At 46.1% G+C, this 21363-nt stretch overlaps 1 protein-coding gene across 7 annotated transcripts in view; it reads right to left on the reverse strand.

The window, feature by feature from the left end:
- HSD3B7 (hydroxy-delta-5-steroid dehydrogenase, 3 beta- and steroid delta-isomerase 7) overlaps positions 1-21363 on the reverse strand; it is a 56754-nt gene that overhangs the window by 21774 nt on the left and 13617 nt on the right. For 3 of the 7 annotated variants that reach the window (XM_035134988.3, XM_060281771.2, XM_088656101.1), the window contains exon 2: positions 3718-3882. In XM_035134988.3, the coding sequence (XP_034990879.3) occupies positions 3718-3877 (160 nt within the window). In that variant the 5' untranslated portion in view covers positions 3878-3882. Of the gene's footprint in view, positions 1-3717; positions 3883-4315; positions 6332-6414; positions 6506-9953; positions 10163-15636; positions 18145-21363 lie in introns of those variants that run through there. The other 4 variants (XM_088656099.1, XM_088656100.1, XM_060281770.2 and 1 more) reach the window with 4 other exon arrangements.

Consider the following 21363-nt stretch of genomic DNA (forward strand, 5'->3'; position numbering starts at 1 on the left):
TAAATTAAGGCTGCTTTATGTTTAGCTCTATCTTACAAAGGCTATTTATTTTTAACCAAAGTTTCGTTTTTTCTTTTCTTTTCTGTAAGCTAACTTTTTAATTTGAAAGGCGGGACATAATTTTTAAAAAATCGAGTAAAGATGAGCAATTCTTCTCTCCCCCCCCCTGCCCATCTTTATTTGTGTTCTGCACCCTCCGAAACTCAGCTGCAGTTAACCCAGTAACACCAAGGTGTAAAACAGGCATCCCAAAACTTTGGCCCTCCAGATGTTTTGGACTACAATTCCCATCATCCCTGACCACTGGTCCTGTTAGCTAGGGATCATGGGAGTTGTAGGCCAAAACATCTGGAGGGCCGCAGTTTGGGGATGCCTGGTGTAAAAACATTCACAGATGGAGCTGCAATCATTAAAAACACACTTGCTTGGGTAGAGAGATGCAAAAGCAGACCTTTAACAGCTGTGTAAAACAACAACAACAACAACAATTAAAGGTGCATTAGTTCCATGTTTCACCAGGCCATCCTTACTCATGAGTAAGCCTCATTGAACACTGTAGGATTTGACTGCCAAGCAAGCAAATGTAAGAGTGCTCTGCAACAAGTGAATTAGATGCCAAGGACTGGGGGGGAAAGAGACAGACTTATTGTGCTATTGGCTGCCATCCACATTCCTAGGGTTTCTAGCAACATTCTTGTGGAGACTACTCATTTTTCACTTGGAGGGGAAAATGTGTTTTTAAAGGTCACACACCTTCAGACCTTGAAACATATGAGTCCTTTTAGACGGGGTGGTGGTGGGGTTAGCGCCCAAGAAAAATGAATAAAACTTAGCATTACATGGGCTCATTTCTGTGAAACTCTCTCGCGTGGACACAGGTTGCCAAGATGGAAAATATTTTAGCCTCCTGTTTATATAACCAGGGAAATAAATGTTAAGCTGGGGCTCAACTGGGAAACCTGCCTTAGAAGCCAAGGACTTTCAAAGAAGATAACAGGGGCCAGTTTCAAAACTCCACCGATTTTCAGGAACACAGTTGGGCTTTTTAGAAAGTTAGCCTCCCCGCCATGCTCCAGCAGATGTGCTTTGGTGCTCCTGATGTTGATAAACTACAAATCCCATCAACCCCAGCAAGCACGGCAGGGGCAGGGGATGGTGAAAGTTACAGTTCAGCAAAGGCTCCCCACACCAGCTCTAACACGCCGTGGGTCCCTTTCATACCTGACCTTTAGGCCACCTTCAGAGGACTTTATTCCAGCATTCACCTTTATTTAATTGCACAGAGCTTATACCTGTACAGCAGGTGCTGTCATTGTTGCTAACCCACCTTCGCCATAATGTACCAGGGCAAGTTACAGCAATTTTAAAATTCAACATTGAAAACAAGTTGGAGCCACAGGTATAATAATTATTATTATTTATACCCCGCCCATCTGGCTGGGTTTCCCCAGCCACTCTGGGTGGCTTCCAACAGAAGTTTTAAAATACAATAATTTATTAAACATTAAAAGCTTCCCTAAACAGGGCAGCCTTCAGATGTCCTCTAAAAGTCTGGTAGTTGCTTTTCCTCTTTGACATCTGGTGGGAGGGCATTCCACAGGGCGGGTGCCACCACCGAGAAGGCCCTCTGCCTGGTTCCCTGTAACTTGGCTTCTCGCAGCGAGGGAACTGCCAGAAGGCCCTCGGCACTGGACCTCAGTGTCCAGGCAGAACGATGGAGGTGGAGATGCTCCTTCAGATATACTGGACCAAGGCCGTTTAGGCCTTTAAAGATCAGCACCAACACTTTGAATTGTGCTCGGAAACGTACTGGGAGCCAATGTAGGTCTTTCAAGACCGGTGTTATGTGGTCTCGGTGGCTACTCCCAGTCACCAGTCTAGCTGCCGCATTCTGGATTAATTGTAATTTCCGGGTCACCGTCAAAGGTAGCCCCACATAGAGCACATTGCAGTAGTCCAAGCAAGAGATAACTAGAGCATGAACCACTCTGGTGAGACAGTTCGCGGGCAGGTAGAGTCTCAGCCTGCGTACCAGATGGAGCTGATAAACAGCTGCCCTGGATACAGAATTGACCTGTGCCTCCATGGACAGCTGTGAGTCCAAAATGACTCCCAGGCTGCGCACCTGGTCCTTCAGGGGCACAGTTACCCCATTCAGGACCAGGGAGTCCTCCACACCCGCCCGCCTCCTGTCCCCCACAAACAGTACTTCTGTCTTGTCAGGATTCAACCTCAATCTGTTATCCGCCATCCAACCTCCAACCACCTCCAGACACTCACGGGACTATATATATTGCCAAGATATGGATGACCACACTGGCAGACCCTCCAAGCGTCCCTATTTTCCAGGGACAGTCCTGGATTGACTGAACCCATTCCGGTTTCTGATTTGATCCCGTTTTTCCTTAGGACGTCCCTATTTTCATCAGAGAAATGTTGGAAGGTGTGGCGCTAGGCGACCCTCCACCCCCCCCCCCAAGCCAAGGAGATAAGTAACTATACAACCTTTATAAGACATCTGAAGGCAGCCCTGCATAGAGAAGTTTTTTAATGTTTTTATATAATTTGGAAGCCACCCAGAGTAACTGGGGCAACCCAATCAGATGGGCATGGTATAAATAACGTTGTTGTTGTTGTTGTTGTTGTTGTTGTTGTTTTGTTGTTGTTATGGAATATGTAAAGTGACCCCTGACATTTAAGTTCAGTTGTGAATGACTCTGGGGTTGCGGCGCTCATCTCGCTTTACAGGCCGAGGGAGCCAGCGCTTGTCCGCTTCCACAGTTTTTCCGGGTCATGTGGCCAGCATGACTAAGCCAGAGCAGCACACCATAGCTGCCAAATCTCCCATTTTTCACGGGAAACCCCCGGCTTTTAATCCGTTTCCCGCTGTTATCCCAAATAGAAAAAAATCCCGGAAATTCCTCGGATTTCCTACCTGCCAAGGAGGCTCCATTTCGGATGCCGCTTTGCCCATGTCTGGGCACCGAAAATCGGGCAGCGCCAGCACCGGAAGTTGCTTCTACGCATGTCCAGACATGCTTAGAAGCGACTTCCAGTGCCGCACCGCTGCTGATCCCGCCTTTTTCAGCGGGAGACTTGGCAGCTATGCAGCACACAGAAATGCCGTTCACCTTCCCATCGGAGCGGTACCAATTTATCTACTGGCACTATGTGCTTTTGAACTGCTAGGTTGGCAGGAGCTAGGACCAAGCAATGGGAGCTCACCCTGTCATGGGGATTCGAACCGCCGACCTTCTGATCGGCAAGCCGAAGAGGCTCAGTGGTTTAGACCAGGCATCCCCAAACTTCGGCTCTCCAGATGTTTTGGACTACAATTCCCATCTTCCCTGACCACTGGTCCTCTTAGCTAGGGATCATGGGAGTTGTAGGCCAAAACATCTGGAGGGCCGCAGTTTGGAGATGCCTGGTTTAGACCATAGCACCACCCGTGTCCCTTTCTGTTATGGAATAGGACGCCCCTATTTTCATTGGGGAAATGTTGGGGGGTATGCCCCGACATCCTCCCCTATGGCCTTTAACGCGGCCAGTCGTGGAGGCAGATCGGCATTTCTCTGGAGAGATTTTTGGAGACTCTCTCAAAATGTATTTGCCCATTCTGTGCAAGACCCTCAGGAAAGTGGAATCCACGCCCAGCAAAGCAGAAAGACAAGCTCTACAGGAACAGGGAAGAGTGACCCAGGGGATTGGGCACCTTACCTCTATCCAGGTGCCGCATGCTTTCATCGAGGTGCAAGTCAAAGACACGCACTTCTGCAAGGCCAGGCTCCTCCTTCAGAAGCATCTGGACCAGATTTTTCCCCAGAAAACCGCAGCCGCCTGTCACAAGGTAGATCTGGTTTTTGCATGATGACCCCATTTGCCCTGCAAGTGGGGAGAAAAAGATAAAATGTGCTTTCAGTCTGGAGAAACAAAAGAACTGTAGAGATCTGGAAGGGGTGAGCAACAGAAGCTGGCAGCTAAGATTCCCCAGCAGTGGTTCAGACAGTACTATTTCTAGAATGCTTAATAGGACTAGTCGAAACAAAATAAAAAAATTCCTTCCAGCAGCACCTTAGAGACCAACGGTAAGTTTGTCATTGGTATGAGCTTTCGTGTGCATGCACACTTCTTCAGATACACTGAAACAGAAGTCACCGGACGCTTATATATACGTATATCTGAAGTGTATCTGAAGAAGTGTGCATGCACACAAAAGCTCATACCAATGACAAACTTACCGTTGGTCTCTAAGGTGCCGCTGGAAGGAATTTTTTTAATTTTGTTTCGACTACGTCAGACCAACACGTCTACCTACCTGTAATAGGACTAGGTACTTCACATAGGGAAGTCAAAGAATTTCATCACAAATGGAAATGGAAGAAGAAATCGCTGCTGCCCACATTTTCGTCCCAGGTCTGGAGCGGAAATCAATCCGACTGACACAATCAGTATTTGCTCACGTTGTTTTTTTAAAGCCCGCAGCCAATATGCAATTAAATACTTTTTTTGGGGGGGGGGAACAAATATCGTTTTGACATTTCATTTACACTGAAATGAACGGCATGGAAATAACTGCACCATTAATTGCTTCTGATTCGTAACTCACGTAATTTACCTAAGTTACATTAAACAGAGAGGCAGCGAGATGAAGGATGCCGGATTTGCCAGAAACCAAACTCTGGCAGGATGGAAAAAGTGGGGTTGTGACAAAGAGAGGTTGGGATGGAAGCCGCTGCCTTCTGACATCCCTAGCTTCACACAGAAAGCAAAAAGAAAAAGAAACAGGCCCCACTGCCCTCAGGCTTACGGCCGGTCAAGTGAGGCTTACATGCAGGAGAGAAGAAAAGAGACAGCACACAAAGATAAAAGTGATAGAGGAGACATTGGAAGGCACAGGGTCCTTAGGAGGAGGAAAGGTGTTTGCAGAGCAGTTTGGGGGGGCTGCCTCCAAGTGGCTAAACAGAAGAGAGACACCTTTGCAAATGCACTGAGGCACCTGCAGGAGACTGAAGAACAGAGGGGCACGAGACCACCGGCCACAGCTGCACACACCCGAAACTGTTCAGAGGACCCAAGACAGGGTGGAGAACATCAATGCGGCCCTCAACACCTCCCTATCTGGCCCTCAGGACTCTCCAGAGGCCGCACCCCCTCCCTGGCCTGCTTTGCAACATCCTTGAGGGTTTTCACCTGGCTGGCATGCACCCCTGAACTCTGACAATGACTCTTGCTTCTCTTGATGGAGGATGAAGGGGGGCAGGGGCGAGTGGGGGCAGAAATTAGGTAAAAAGGTAAAATTTCCTTTCATTGCTCTGCCTGTTTTTGCCTCTGGCCCTGCCGGCCACTAGATGTGGCCCTTAGAAGGGAGAATGCGGCCCTCGGTCAGAAAAAAAAGATTCCCCGTCCCTAATCCAGGGTGTTTACAGCTGCACACCCACTTCTCGCCAACCCGTCACCTTTACGGTTCTGTTTTAGCGTGTCTCAACTTCAGCTTTAACTGTGAAGCAGGCCAGTTGTTTCCCCTATGCTGCAAGATGCACAATTATCGGTCTGGAAAATGGTTGCCCCAGTGATCTATCACAGCTAAGCAAGAGAAGGATTCTGCAAAACGCCAAAGGGAAGCAGTTTAAGGAATCTCTCACATGAGGAATGCTGGAGGGGAAGGGAAGAAATAACCACAAGCTCTCTCCATTTTGAGGGGGGGTCTTCCTCCTCCTCCTCCTCCTCCTTTGTATGACAGTGATCAGCTGCAGCGCTTCTGGAGTTTCGTGCAGGTGTCCCCTATTAATCTCAGCACCTGTCAAATGGACCATTTGGAAAGGTGTCCTGTTTCTGTATCGACATGCTTGAGAGACTCACGAAGCAGCCAGTCACACCTGGTTTGATGCCTTCTAAATGGAGTTTCTCGGAGCGCTTTAACAAGCAATCCCCCCCCCCCCCGGGAACTCTGGAATTTAGCTGTGTGAGGGGAATAGGGATCTGCCAACTAGCCACTCTCAGCTCCCTTAGCAAACTCCAGCTCCCATAACTCTTTGGGGAAGCCACAGCTGTTTAAAGTAGCATGATACGGCTTTAAATGTACAGTGCACTTGTGATCTAACATTCCAATATTAAATTCCCAGTACATTTTAAACCTTCTTATAACACTTTAATGGCCACGGCTTCCCCCTGAGGGAATCTTGGGAACTGAAGTTTGTTAAGGGTGCTGGGAATTGTAGCTTGGGGGGGGGGAATTAAGTTCCCGGGATTCTTGGGGAGGAGGGAGCAATGACTGCCATACGTGTGCTTTAAAAGTACTGTGTGGATGGGGCCTCAGTTAATAGCTGCATAAAGACCAAAAAACAAAACAAAACCAATAAAATAAAATAAAATAAAATGCAATCATGATTTTTTTGTAGGTGGGGCAGACAGAACCTGGCATTCAGCATTCCTGGGTCCAAGTCACGTCCTCAATGAGTGGTGATAAGAGCAGACAATGTCAGAAGTGAGACAGAACTTGTTTTGGCTGTGGGAGGTGCAAGATAGAGAGAGATCAGCCCAAAGCAGTCACGTTTGCATAGCCAGATTAAGCTTCTCACAACAACCCCAAATCGCAAGTTACTGGGAAATCTGTGATAAGGTGACATTGGTTAGCCTCCTTTCCAAGCCTGCTTCTAACAGATAAGTGAATGCTTGTTTTAGAATAAAACGTGCTTGTCGGCTTCTAACCACTCTCTCACTTTGAAAAGAGAAAGATCAGTTGGGCCAAGTCCAGAGTCCCCCCGGGGGGACGTAACGCCCTGTTCCCTCTTCTCCCCCTGCCCCGCCACCCCACACTTACCCACAATCTGCTCCAGAGGGTCCCTCAACCTTCCAGAGGAGATTTTGGGGGTGCACTGGGGGAGAAGGGAAGAAGTCCCATTTGCACAATCAAAAGTCTGCTTTATGTGTGGGATGCAGCAACTGTAATACAGCCCATCAAGGGAAACAGGGGCCTAAAACAAAAGCCAATACCTTACACACACACCCCAATGGAAAATGTAGCAATTCCCCATTTGCAACGTATTCCATATTTTAATGTGTGCCTGGGGTGGGGTGGGGTGGGGCGGGGGCAGCGAGAGGAAAGGGGTGTGCAGCATGGGAGGAGAATCACAAGGTTTAGGAGCCTGTACTTGGATACTATTACAATGGCACTGCCTTTAAAAGCAGCATATTTTAAAAGCCTATCAATTTGCTGCCTTATATGCTCAGACTTTATACAGAAACACTGCCAGACAAGTCAAAGAGTCACTCTCCTTTTTTAAGCACTGGGGCACAGGCCTTTGGTCTGCATGCCAAGGCACAAGCCCCTTGTAATTGTGTAAAACCGTGCATGAGTCACATTCTTACATGCAGGTTGGGGGAGAGCCTAGACACACCCGCTGCCCCTCTCCAAAAGGCATCCCTCAAAATAAACAAGAGGCTTGGTCAGTCCGACAAGCCAAAGATGCAGAAATCAAGACTGCTGCAAGTTTCCCCCTAGGAAACAAGGCCAAATTCATTCAGAAAAGCGACACAAAAGCAGAGCATTGTTGCAGGTTTGCTGTCCAAGAACCAGCTGTATCACACCAGTGGCTTTCCTTTAAAAAGAGAAGGCAGATCAAAGTCTGAGATCTCACAAAAGAACATTGATAGGGTGGGTTGGTTGTTTTTTTAATGGCCCAGGATGACCATTCACTGCCTCTTTGTTGAGGCCAATTATGGGAAGGCTAGTTTCGATTCACAGATTTCTCAGAAATGTTGGCGTAGGAAAGGTGAAGCATCCCACTTTCCTCCAGTAAAAGGAGTGGGGGGGGGCGCGTTTGGCAGGCTTGGAAAAGAAGCATTTTCCTCCTTGAGGATCTAATGTGGGGTAGTGGATCTGCTCCCTAGTAGGAGTGTCTCTTGCTTGTCTCTGCTAATGGGTCATTTGTGTACATGCATACACAAAACACAAACATACACACACGTATACAGATACATCTATGCAGTGGTACCTTGGAAGTCGAACGGAATCCGTTCCGGAAGTCCATTCAACTTCCAAAACGTTCGGAAACCAAGGAGCGGCTTCCGATTGGCTGCAGAAAGCTTCTGCAGCCAATCAGAAGCCACGGAAGCCGTGTTGGACATTCGGGTTCCAAAGAACATCCGCAAACTGGAACACTCACTTTCGGGTTAGCGGCATTCGGGAGCCAAAACATTTGACTTGCAAGGCGTTTGCGAACCAAGATATGACTGTACTGAGTATTGCAAGATGGCATAAAGTCTTCATTGATTTTTTTCTTACAAAGAAACACAAAACCCAAGTAGCTCGTTCCTTACAAATTACCGCTGCTTGGGGGGTTGGGGTGGGTGTACAATCCATTCTGCACAGCTCAACTGAAATACGTTAAAATGTGCCAATTTCAATAGCAAGGAGTGCAAGGGTTTCAAGGCTGCTTCGACATCACACCCATCACTAAAGGCAGGTCCAAGAGTTTTTGCTGCCTGAGGCAAATTCAAAATTCACTCCAGACAACTTATTTATTCAGCATCATCCAAAGAATTCTGGGAATTGCAGTTTGTTAAGGGTGCTGGGAACTGTAGCTCTTATAACAACTCTCCACACCCTTAAAAACTACAGCTCCCAGGAACCTTTGAAGGAAGCCACAACTGCTACAAGTGGTATATGCTTTGACGGCTAGATTGTACCCAATCTTTATTAAGCATTCACTGCAATCTCTTTGCAGGAAAATTGCACAAAGGGCATTCATCCTGATTTGCCTACAGGATGTTTAATACGTCTTCCCATCATTTACAGTATTCGCTCTACACTTTTCAATGAATTTCCCTGACACTTTCCTAACTGATAAAAGTCTGTTTCCTTTTAAAAATGCGTATTTTTGCTGTCCTTGGACGACACAGTGTTTCAAACCACTTTTATTGCTAACCCTAAACCTCCAGGAATGCACTTTAATCCCTCTCGCAAAACAAAAACAAAAACCCACACCGACAGTCTACAGGCACCCTAGATGCCGAACAAATAGCAATGGCCATTCTCAGAATACTGAAAGACCAGGGAATTTTAGAACTCATTCCCAACGTACTGTTACAAAAGCCCAGCACCTGCCCCTCTCTCTGCCAAGCCGTGGCAAGAGCGTACAGGATCTCAGGTGCCAACACAGGATCCGTGTCCCTTTTGAGAATAGAAGACACGGCGGAGACTGTTGTGCTTTAAGAAATAGGGTTTATTCACCTATTTACACCCTTGGTCTGCTTGGAGGGGGTCCAGATCTTACAGCATGGCCCAGAGCATGGCAGGCAGTCCTTCTTTCACCTTCCCCAAGATGGATCTCTCCCTTTCTTCTTCCCAGAAGCACCTTGCCCTCCCCCAGATCAGTTACCCTGGCAACCTCCCAAATCTCCAGTCTCTGGTCATACCTGGGACAATGAATTGTTGGCTACCCTCAATGTCTCTCTATTGTAACGCTTGCTCTTCCCTCAAGCCAGCAAGACTGGTTTGCATAAAGCAGCCCAGGAACCCCCTCTTGCAGCATATATTCTCCCTGCATATCACAAAGAACCCAAAATCCTAGCATTTATTAATTTCTAGGGTTTAGTCCAAAATCAGGGGAATCTACAGAACATGCCAACACCACTTCTTAGCTATTTATTTTAAAAAACTATAAAGCTATTTGTGCTCATACATGACTGATATTATGTGCTCCTACTGCAAACGTATTTAGAAAAGATTAATCAAGAGTCAATGAAGCCCATATTCCCTAACTAAATTTAAAACAATTAGCCGAAAGAGTTAAGGAACTGGCCGATACAAATGCATTTCTAGAGCAATAAATTATCACAAAACTGCACGACGTAATTAAAATCCGTTAAAAATAAATAAATACTTCTGCGGTTTGCAGAACGCTTTGAAGGCAATTATTAGTGTGAGCATCAAACCTGTTGAAAGACCGTACCTGGGCGAAATCAAAAGACGCAAATACCGGGAGGAAACCCTTTGTAGCAAAATCAAACGAAAGAAGACAGTCGCTCACTTATTCATTCAGCAGTTAGCATGCTGCAAACTTGAATCCCCTTCTCATCTACCATATGTAGAAGAGCAATTATCCTCAGATTTGACGTGTGATGGTAAACACTAACCGAGTCCCCTATAAATGGCAGCCAAAAGGAAATGAGAAAGAGAGGAAACAAATGTCATGTTGCCATCAAGAAAAATACCACTCATTTCCTGCACTGTCAGGGTTTTCATGACATGACAGAATAGGCTTGGAAGCAGATGGTCAGCACGCAGCCGTCAGAGGGGCAGGTGCAGGGAACACAGCCCTGCCCCCCCACACACATCCAGTCAGTCTACAATTCCAAATATGTATAAAGAGCCAGATCAAGGGAAGCTAAAGGGCTCTCACTCCAGATGTGGTTAGACTACTAGCTCCAGCCAGTGTGGCCTATGGTCAAGGAATGATGGGCGTTGTACTCCAAAAAACACCTGGAAGATGCTAAGTTGGCTATCCCTGAGCTGGTGAGGTAGCCATTGAGCAAGAGGGAAGCAGTTAACTAGAGAAGCAGCGGGGAATCTCAGGTTGTTTGGTTGTTGGTGCTGGCAAAGCAAACTCCCTTTTGGCCCTGCATCCAACATCATATATTTAACAAAATTTATATAGCGCTGGATTGTAGTAAAAAAAAAAAAAAAAAACCTCTTACATGGTTTACGAGAAATATATGAAAATTATCACTAAATAACAGTTGAAAACATTTAAAAATAAATGAAAGCATGTTTGTACATATGTTTATTAGTGGTACCTCTACTTACAAATTTAATGCGTTCCGAACACACATTCGTAAGTCGGAAAAAATTGTAAGTCGAATCTCATAGGAATGCATTGGGAGAAAAAAATTCGTAAGTCGAAGCAACCCTATCTACAAATTCGTAAGTAGAAAAAATCCTATCTATCTAAACCACATCCAAGATGGCGGACGGAGCTCCATTCATAAGTAGAAACATTCGTAAGTAGAGTTATTCGTAAGTAGAGGTACCACTGTGTGTGTGTGTGTGTGTGTGTGTGTGTGTGTGTGTGTATATATATATATATATATATATATATATATATATATATATACACACACACACACACACATACATACACACTAGCTGTTCCCGGTCACGCGTTGCTGTGGCTCAGAGTCCCCTCACCCTCAGAGTCCCCCTTCATTTTGCAGACAATCAATCCCCCACCCCGACCCATTCATCCACGGCCCTCCTCCACATAGCGCCCCCGTTCCTCACCCCAGTCACGACACCCCTCTCTCTGGTCCCCCCACTGCGTGACATCATCTTCCTCCCGTGTGACGGCACCCCTCTATCTCACCCCCTTGCATACGCCTGCGGCCTGGCCGTTTCCCCCGGCTGGGCAACCGTGTATCCTCAAGTCGCTCTGCTGCTTTCTTGGCCCGTGTTTGAGCCTTTCTTTGTCTGTTCTGTTCTTTTGCTGATGCCCGTTCTTGCTCAGTTTGCTTTGCAATTACTTGTCGCACAGCTTCCGCTCCGCAAGTATGACGACCTAAGTTTGATCTTCGGCGAGGCATTAGTTTGATGAACTATAGCAGATCGACTACACAGAAAGTAAGTTTCATTAATTGGTATGTTCTGATGGGAAAGTGTAAAAGGCCCACATTTATATTCATTAGGTTGCCATGTTCGTTTGTGAAGTCACAGATTGTCTTCAGCCAATGGCAGCAGCTTAGGCCTGAGATTATGATGCAGCATCCTCAGCTGTGTTGCTTTGACATCCAGCAGATGGAAATCCTGGGGTGGGCCTGCTGGGGTGGGCCTGATCCCCTGGCTGGGCTATGCTGGGCAATGTTATTGTGATGTCACAGATAGTCTGCAGCCAATGGCAGCAGCCGAGGCATCCTTAGCTGTGCTGCTTTGACCATCCAGCAGATGTTATCCAGGAAAGGTTTTTCTATAAAATTATGTTCTAACTTGTCACAGGTGTGACTTCTATATAATCTAGGTATATAAAAACACTCGTGTAAGGTGTGTAAGTAACAGTAGAAGAGATCAAAACACAACAGCACTGTCAGGGCGTGTTGTGGTTGCTCACGAGTAACGACTCCGGACTCCGACCTGTCTGTTTACAGGTTTATTGTGCAATTCGGTTTACAAACAGAATTGGTTCCGGAAGTCTGTACTTAACCTCAAGCGTACTTAACCTGAAGTGAACTTTCCCATTGAAAGTAATGGAAAGTGGATTAATCCGTTCCAGACAGGTCCGTGGAGTACTTAAACTGAAAATACTCAAACCGAGGCGTACATAAACTGAGGTATGACTGTACTATGTACAGTGCACAGCTACAAAGTTCACATCCATCACAGTCACTCGCAGAATCTGGGAGTGGCCCCTTTTTCCACCCCAGCATAAGAACTTGGGCACCCCCCAATCTCCTCCGGCCCTCTTTGCGCTTTAGGCCTCTGCGCAACGGGGGCGACGGAATAAACGTCTCCCTTTCTGAGCCCTGTTGGCTGAGGTGGTGGAGCCCTCTCTCCGTGGTACTGACCACCTCCCTCTCCTGCCCGCTGGAGGAGTGGCTCCTTTCCCTGCCAGAGAGAAGCGGCCGCGGCGCTCTGTAAACCGATCTTCGATCCACCTCCTCCCGCGCGGGCTGGGGTGAACACCCCTTGACCAGCACCTACGCGTTTGAATAGGCTGGCTTAAACAAAAATGCTATAAGCAGACATCCAAAAGAGTGTACAGTTAAGATGCCTGCCTGACATCAAGAGGCAGGGAGTTCCTAGGCTCAGCTGCTGCCTGTAGCAGTGATAGACAGGGAAACAGATAAAGAGCAAGTGAGCATGGCTTAGACAAAATGGCCTTCCGGGACACATGGGGAGGAGGTCTGGCAGGGATAAACAGGGGACCAATATGTCAGCCTTCCCTAGCTTGGTGCCCCTGCCCCAATGGTTTCAACCACAATTCCCATCATCCCCGACCCATTGGCCCTGCTGGTGCACACCTCAAGCACAAAGGAACCTGTCTTACACTGACAGGTAGGTAGCTGTGTTGGTCTGAGTCGAAGCAAAATAAAAAAATTCCTTCAGTAGCACCTTAAAGACCAACTAAGTTTATATTTTGGTATGAGCTTTCGTGTGCATGCACACGAAAGCTCATACCAAAATATAAACTTAGTTGGTCTTTAAGGTGCTACTGAAGGAATTTAAGGTGCTACTGAAGGAATTTAAGGTGCTACTGAAGGAATTTTTTTATTTGTCTTACACTGAGATAGACCATCTACTGACAAAAAGTGGCTCTACAGCATTTCAGCCAGGAAATGTCTCCCAGTCCTATGTGGGGATGCCGGGAATTGAACCTGGGACCTTCTGGGCACAAAAGAGCACAAAACCTGGGACCTTCTGGGCACAAAAGAGGATGCTCAACCACTGAGCTACAGCCCTTCCCCCAGGTGGGGAGAAGCTGCAAGATGTGGTCCTTTCAGTTGTATTTCTACAGTGATATGATGAGAGCTTTTGCACCTTGTGGCGCGTCATGTTTTAAATTTCGGATTTTGCAATTTGTGTTTTTGAAAGCACAATTTGTGTTTTTAAAAGCACGGTTCTTCATTGAGCTTGCTGGAGAGCAGCCTAGAAGCCTTCTGAATAAAATTAACTGGAAACCAATGAAGTTGGGAACAATATTGGAGCGAGCTCTTCTTTCCTCTCAGCGAGCCACACTTATGAGGCCAACAGCTGCATTTCAAAACACCTGAAAATTTCCAAACACTCTTGGAAAGGCAAGCCCACATAGAGTGTGCTGCAGCCATCCATTTAATTTCTGGCACGGATGAAGTATATATCATTTGATTAGAGCGGCCTGTGGTGAAATTCATATTGGCCATGGTCCAAATACCTTTTAGTTAAACCTTCAGTCTCCACTTAGGCAGCTCTTGCAATGATTTTTACCAAGGCCTTTCTATGTAGCAACTAAACTTTTACATTTTTAATTCTCGTGAAAAGCAACCACAGGCCTGATATCACACACTGATGTATTGTCTAATAGATGCCTAGTCCTTAAACAAGGCCCCCTTTCAGAAGCCAATACTGTATTGATACAATGGTCGTAATCCAGACAGTCCTCTTGTTCTTGGGTTGGTTTTTATTCCTGAAGAGACAGTTGCATCTTTATTTTGCTAATTTGGAAAGGTTTATACAGTACACTGCTTAGTCACAATGCTCTCTAGGCCAATGGCCTATCTTGACCAGCATCCTCTTCTCTCAGTGATCAGCCAAATGTCTGTGGGAAATAATCAAGCAGGACATGAACCAAGGGACACTTTCCTCTCCTGTGGTTTCCAGAAACTGACATTCAGGAGCATTACTCAGAGCTCTGTAGAGTTGTCTCTCTATAATCAATCCAAATAGACAATATAATCTCTCCTCCTCACACCCAGGTGGAAAACAAATCACCCATGCATCACCACTATTTAATAATAGATTTTCAGCAGAAAGCGTATGTTCCCTTACGCACATGTTGCGCCTTACTGTGAACTGCAGAACAATGGGGCATTTCTGTCAACAAGCAATTCACGGGAACACTATTTGTTTCGTTTCTGTTAAGTCGGCTGTTACATCATTTTGCTCCACCTTAGTCATTAGTACGCAAGCCCACCCCCTGTATCCATGGGCAATGCCACCAATGGTTTATTTCTCTTCTCTTCCCCCCCCCTAAACACACATTAAAGGAGGGGAAAGTAGATCAATTCAACCTGTATCTATCCAACTATCTGCCACCTCTAGATTTTTGGTGACTCCCTAGTTTGCCACTATAGCTGGGGCCCAGCCACATTTTTGTGTGTGCTCTAAACATCTTCTGCCCCCGAGCCAAATCTGTGGGATGGCAGCAGTTGATTTATTTGGGATATGCCGCTCTTTATCAAAAGGCCACAGGGCAGTTTACAACATAGTTAATGCAGCAAATGAGAGATTAATAAACTGCATCTGCCTACTCATGTTCCAAGAAAGTGAGCGGCTTACTTCAGTCGCAGGAGCCCACGTAAACTGGTAACCCATTGAGCAAACACGTTCTGCCCTTGTTCTAGCTCTACAGGTTTGGCCTCAGACCCCTTTGGAGACTCTGAATTGCTCTTTGGATATTTAACTGCCCATGTTTTGAGTTAACCTTTGGACATGGGGGGGGGGTCGGCGAGTGCAGAACAGGACAGAAGTCAACAGCGCTTCAGGGCCTGTAGGCACACCTGCAACCTGGAGAAAACGCCCTGGGCGCCAAAGAAGCACAGCAATGTAAGAAGAGCCTGCTGGATCAGGCCAAAGGTCCAGCCTGAAATATTTCAGCACCTGAGGCAAACTGCAAAATGGCTCTGGGTCCTCCCCAGGCCAAGAGGAAAGGCGGCAGTGAAGATCTACATCAGGAACAAGGAAACAATGACGATCTACATCGGGAACTTTCATAGAATCATAGAGTTGGAAGAGACCACAAGGGCCATCCAGTCCAACCCCCTGCCAAGCAGGAAACACCATCAAAGCATTCCTGACATATGGCTGTCAAGCCTCTGCTTAAAGACCTCCAAAGAAGGAGACTCCACCACACTTCTTGGCAGCAAATTCCACTGTCGAACAGCTCTTACTGTCAGGAAGTTCTTCCTAATGTTTAGGTGGAATCTTCTTTCTTGTAGTTTGAATCCATTGCTCCGTGTCCGCTTCCCTGGAGCAGCAGAAAACAACCTTTCACCCTCCTCTATATGGCATCCTTTAATATATTTGAACATGGCTATCATATCACCCCTTAACCTTCTCTTCTCCAGTCTTTACCCGAAGGTTCACGTAGGAATCAAAGACCATTGTGGAGGAAGGAATAGGGCCTGCTCTGAATTATGCCAGGCAGGTGCAGAGCCCAGGGGACCCCAGAGGGCAGCCCCTATTCACCAAGCAGCTGCAGCAGAGGTGGCATTGGGATGGAGGCTGGATCTGCTGCCCCTGTGGATCTTGCCACCTGAGGCAGCCGCTTCACCTTGCCTCATGGGTGGGCCGGCCCTGCCTAGTGCAGCATCCTGTTCTCGCCCAGGCCAGCCTGATGCCTGTGGGAGGCTTGGCAAGGGGGACCCGAGAGCAACAGCCCCCTCTCCTCACTTGCGATTCCCAGCAGCTGGCACCCAGAGAGGCATCCTGCCACCCGCCAAGGAGGTCGCATGTCAATGCCTGCCTCTTTCCTGATGCCATCCCCTGCTTGGTCAAACATTCTCAGCGCCTCAGCGGGAGAGCCAGAGTTACCAATTAACAGAAAGACAATGGGTATTTGGGCACCTCGAAAAGGCCAGCCACGTTGCCATAGAGCTTTGAGGCCTTGTCTGTACATTTAGCAGAATGGACTGTGCCACTTCCGAACTCAGGTGGAGATGCCACTAAAAAAAAAATGCGGGGAGAGGGTGGGAAATCGTAAAAGAAAAACTAGCAAATATAAGGAATGGTGCCGGAATCCCTCTCAGGAGCTTATAATTACTTTCTTTTATTTTTCCCACTAGCAGGGAGACTTTCAAAAGCAAATCCACCACCTGTAGCCTGAATGTTTGCCGCCCTTTCTGCCACCTCAGAAATTGTGACGTCTCTGGTTCCTCAGTCTTGGAAGCATTTTGGATGTGTCCCTTTGCCAGCCTTTGTCACCCTGTTATGCCTCCACTATAAGAGATCACTGCATGGAATATTACATCTTTCTGAAGTTTTTAAAAATCATATTTATATAGGGTAACGGATGACTCTATTTCCTTAAACATAGAATCATAAAATTGTAGGGCTGGGTGAAATTTAAGTACAGTATTGATATTTCAAAAGATACTGATGTTCTGGTGAAGTTGTCCACTTCAGTAATGTATAAACTGAATCCTTTCTCACTATTGCTCGCAAAATTCCTTAGAAGCCCCCCCTCCCCGTGGCCCCACCTTCCAGAACATGCATAAATTGCACCATATGCACTACTGTATAGGATCCCGGAATCTTTTCAGCTACCCTTCTATTTACTAGAATCCTCTAGTAAGTTTCTCAGTTCTTGCCATGACGAATTGACAACAGCTTAGTGACACTTATTTGGCCCAGGTCTCAAATTATAAACTCTATGTACACCAACACATTGCACATCAGCCACCAAATAATGATAAATGAAGAAAACAGCGGAATGAAGGATGCATCTGAACAAACAGATTATCTCACACCAGTTGCGTGCAACTTTGGATCAGAAACTAGGGGCGTTCACACCACTTAGGTCTGCAAACAAGGAAGGGTGGAGACCCCAGGGGTCACCAGCTGTGGCTTCCAGCCTGACCCCCTCCCTCCCTTTTTAGCTTTAAATTTTGGCAATAATTATAAAATTTGAGCACTCCACCCATCATATTCATTTTTATAAAATGCCACTATGTTTAATTTGTGTTAGAGCGGCATTGTATATTTTAAGAAGGATAAACTACAGTAATGTATTATGTCTATTCCATTTCTTTTTTTAATATATATATATAAACAGTATACTATCCTCCAATCCCACCCCACTCCTAATGGCTATAAACCACTCCAAACATACCAGAAAAAGACTCCTTTGCAGAACACCTGGATTCTCGCCCCCCAACCTCTCTCAGTTCCTTCAAATCATGCTCAAAACAAGGGAGACATGGCCCTCAAACACCAAACCCTCACTTTCCCTGTTAACACACCTCTTCTTCAGTTAAGGCACATTGCAAAAGGAACAAGGCTAGCAGTCCGCGACTAAAATAAAAAAATTCCTTCAGTAGCATGTTAAAGACCAACTAAGTTTTTATTTTGGTATGAGCTTTCGTGTGCATGCACACTTCTTCAGATACACTTGAAACAGAAGTCAGTCCCTTATGTATATACAGAGGGTGGGGGGTGGGGGGGAATGGGTGATGGGCTGGTGGGAGTGGTAAACCTGTAGGTGGCTGTTAACGACTGCTGATGACTGCAATTGGTCCTGCGGGGGAAAAGCAAGGGCTGAGGCGCTAAAGGAAGCTTGATCATGCATATTGAGATAAGAATCCAATGTCTTTGTTCATCCCAGGGGGCTCCATGGTTTTAAGCTTGGTAATGAGTTCCAATTCAGCAACTTCTCTTTCCAGTCTGTTCCTGAAATTTTTCTGTAATAAAAACAGATTCTTCTGAAGACGTGTGCATGCACATGAAAGCTCATACCAAAATTAAAACATAGTTGGTCTTTAAGGTGCTACTGAAGGAATTTTTTTTATTTTGCTTCGACTCAGACCAACACGGCTACCTACCTGTAACTAGTCCGAGACTAGTAAGGCAAAGGAGATCAGGAATTTGCCAACATCACAGCTGTACAACTCTGTGCACATATCAGGAAGAAGCAGTGCGCCCACTATAGCCACCCAAAAAGGAGAAGAGGAAACGCATAGCAAAGACTAAAGAAGAAAGATATTTGCAACATTTCCTATGCTCATTTGTGTGCACAGGTGCAGATTACGATTTTTTAAATTGCTGGGGGAAGTAACCCCGCTTCCACCTGTCATAACCGAAGGTGTTGGCCTAGCGGCCTTTGTGTTTATCCATGATGCTTTGCCCATCTCTGTGCTGGTTCTTTGCAGTCAGCAAAACAAAACAAAAAATACTCCTGTGAGACTCCAGCAGTTGCATTAATGCTTAATATACCCATTCATTAGTCCAGCAGTATGTGATTGCCAGAGTCAGGGCCGGATTTAGGTTTGATGAGGCCCTAAACTACTGAAGGTAATGGGGCTCTTTATATGTCCAGCTGTCCTTTGTCAACAACAAATTGCCGCTGTTGTTTTTTGTTTAATATATGCTAAATGGTAATTTATGGACCTAATAGGTATATAAAGCCATTTGCACATGTTGCCATTCTCTGCATCAGCCTCCTCACTTTCAACTCTCATCCCCTGCTCGAGTAATGCAATGCTGTGTGCCGGGGTCAGCAAACTTTTTCAGCAGGGGACCGGTCCACTGTCCCGCAGACCTTGTGGGTGGCCGGACTATATTTGGGGGTGGGGTTGTAGGCTGCCAGCCAGAGCCTAGTGCAACATGGCCACCGTGGAGGAAGAAAGGAGTCAAACGACACCGGGTGCTTTAGAGAAAAGAGCTTTTTATTTCTGCCATGCAAGCAGGGCAAAAAGGTGATGCGTTCAAAGCAACACACTGTGTTGAGTTTGTAGCTACATTATATACCCTTGTTCCTGTGGGGTGGGGCAGTCCTACCCCTCCGTTCTGGAGTGCCACGTTGATACATTCCAGCCTTGGCTGCGTTGGTACATTCCAGCCTTGCGTTGGGCAAGCCGGAGGCCCCCCACAGCGGGGGTCTTGTAAATTCCCATTAAGCAAGATGATGGGGCAAAGTATTTCCTTATTATATTATTTTACAAGCTCATATATTGTCCATGGGAGAGTCATGGCTTGGGGCCCCCAGAAATGTAGCCTGACTAGCATTTCTTTCCTATCTTTAAGGAGTGCCTTTTTGAGGAACAGCTTAGGGGGCTGGGTATGTTTAGCCTGGAGAAGAGAAGGTTGAGGGGGTGAAGGGTTGCTTTCTGCTACCCCAGAAAAGTAGACACAAACCATGGATTCAAACTACAAGAGTATTCCACCCATACGTCAGGAAGAACCTCCCGGCAGCGAGAGCTGTTTGGCAGTGGAATTTGCCTGCAGGTAATGTGGTGGACTCTCCTTCCCTGGAGGTTTCCATGCAGAGGCTTGATAGCCACGTCAGGAATACTCTGATGGTGTTTCCTGCCTGGCAGGTTGGATTGGATCGCCCCCTCTCCATGGCCTCCTCCAACTCAACTCCTTTCTAATGTGAGAGAATATTTTGCCAATAATTTGATCTCAATGAAGTGGGGAGAAATCAGATTCAGTTCTTGCTCAAAGATAAACTTAACACACACGTGCACTTTACTTTGTAAGGAATGTTGCCCCTGCAAAGATGTGTGCCTTGCCCACTGTCGCTGCCAGACCTGTTTGGCAGCTGTTCTTGCGGGGTAGGTATGTGATGATCTTATCTATAGCCGAAGGCTACTTCCTTCAGGGTGGGGGAGTGAACGAATTCCTATGCCCCACAAATAACCCAGAGATGCATTTTAAATAAAAGCACACATTCTACTCATGTAAAAACACGCTGATTCTGTCCGCGGGCCGGATTTAGAAGGCGATTGGGCCAGATCCGGCTCCCGGGCCTGAGTTTGCCTACCCATGCTGTGTCCACTGACTCTGGGAGTAGATCCCATTGAACAGAGATTCCTGTTTCCATGTAAATACACACAGGATTGCATGTTCACATATAAATACTTAAGAGGATTTCCTCCCCTACTTTGCTTGATTATCTTTAAACCTCTTATCTCTTTCTCCAATCCACACTCTGCATCGTCCACATTTGCTCCAGGGCAGACACCTGTCTTCTTGGCTTTCTGCTATCTCTATAAAGCACCGAACAAAGCTGTCACTGAGTACAGAAATAAAAATGACAGATAACCCTTCTCTATAGGAAAAAAACACAACACAAAACCATGACGAATCCTCATCTGCTGCTCAAATAGATTCCCTTTTCTTCTCCTTCCAACCTTCCACATGCCCAACATATTTAGAAGTCTATACAGTACTGGAAACGGGAAAAAGAAAACAGGGAACTGTTTCTTCCTCTAAAAGTTACAGCATTTTCTGAAGGAGCTCGGAAAGGCCCAGAAAGCAAAGAAGTTGGTGATGGACATGGATTCTTGAGGCATTTATTATTATTAATTATTATTATTAATTATTATTATTATTATTAGTTCCCTGTCCATCTGACGGAGTTGCCCCAGCCACTCTGGTTGGCTTCCAACAGATATAAAAACATAATAAAACATCAAACATTAAAAACTATGCAGCACTCAAGTTATTCCTGCTAATTCTCAGCAGGGTGGATTTGATTTAAATCGATTTAAATCTCTAGTCAGTAAGACTTGATTTAAATCTCTTTTTTCCTTTTCTTTTTTACAGAAAGACTCATTCTTGCTGGCATAATCTTAATATTTACAACCAGGTGAAGGTTTCGTTTTTGGAATATAAAATTTTCAGGGTAGTTTTACTACTGAATTCCAACAGATGCAGAACGAGTATTATGTAGCATCGGTTGCAACACTGCCAGTTCTGCAAAGGGAAAAGGTCAAATGGACACCTTATGGGGTAAGGCAGGCCTGGAGGCAAACTGGTCTCAAGGTAAAATAAAAAAATTCCTTCAGTAGCACCTTAAAGACCAACTAAGTTTTTATTTTGGTATGAGCTTTCGTGTGCATGCACACTTCTTCAGATACACTGAAATAGGAGTCCCCAGGCGCTTATGTAGAGAAGGG

This window comes from Zootoca vivipara, chromosome 12, assembly GCF_965207765.1.
Source record: "Zootoca vivipara chromosome 12, rZooViv2.hap1.1, whole genome shotgun sequence".
In the NCBI taxonomy this organism is placed as follows: domain Eukaryota; kingdom Metazoa; phylum Chordata; class Lepidosauria; order Squamata; family Lacertidae; genus Zootoca; species Zootoca vivipara.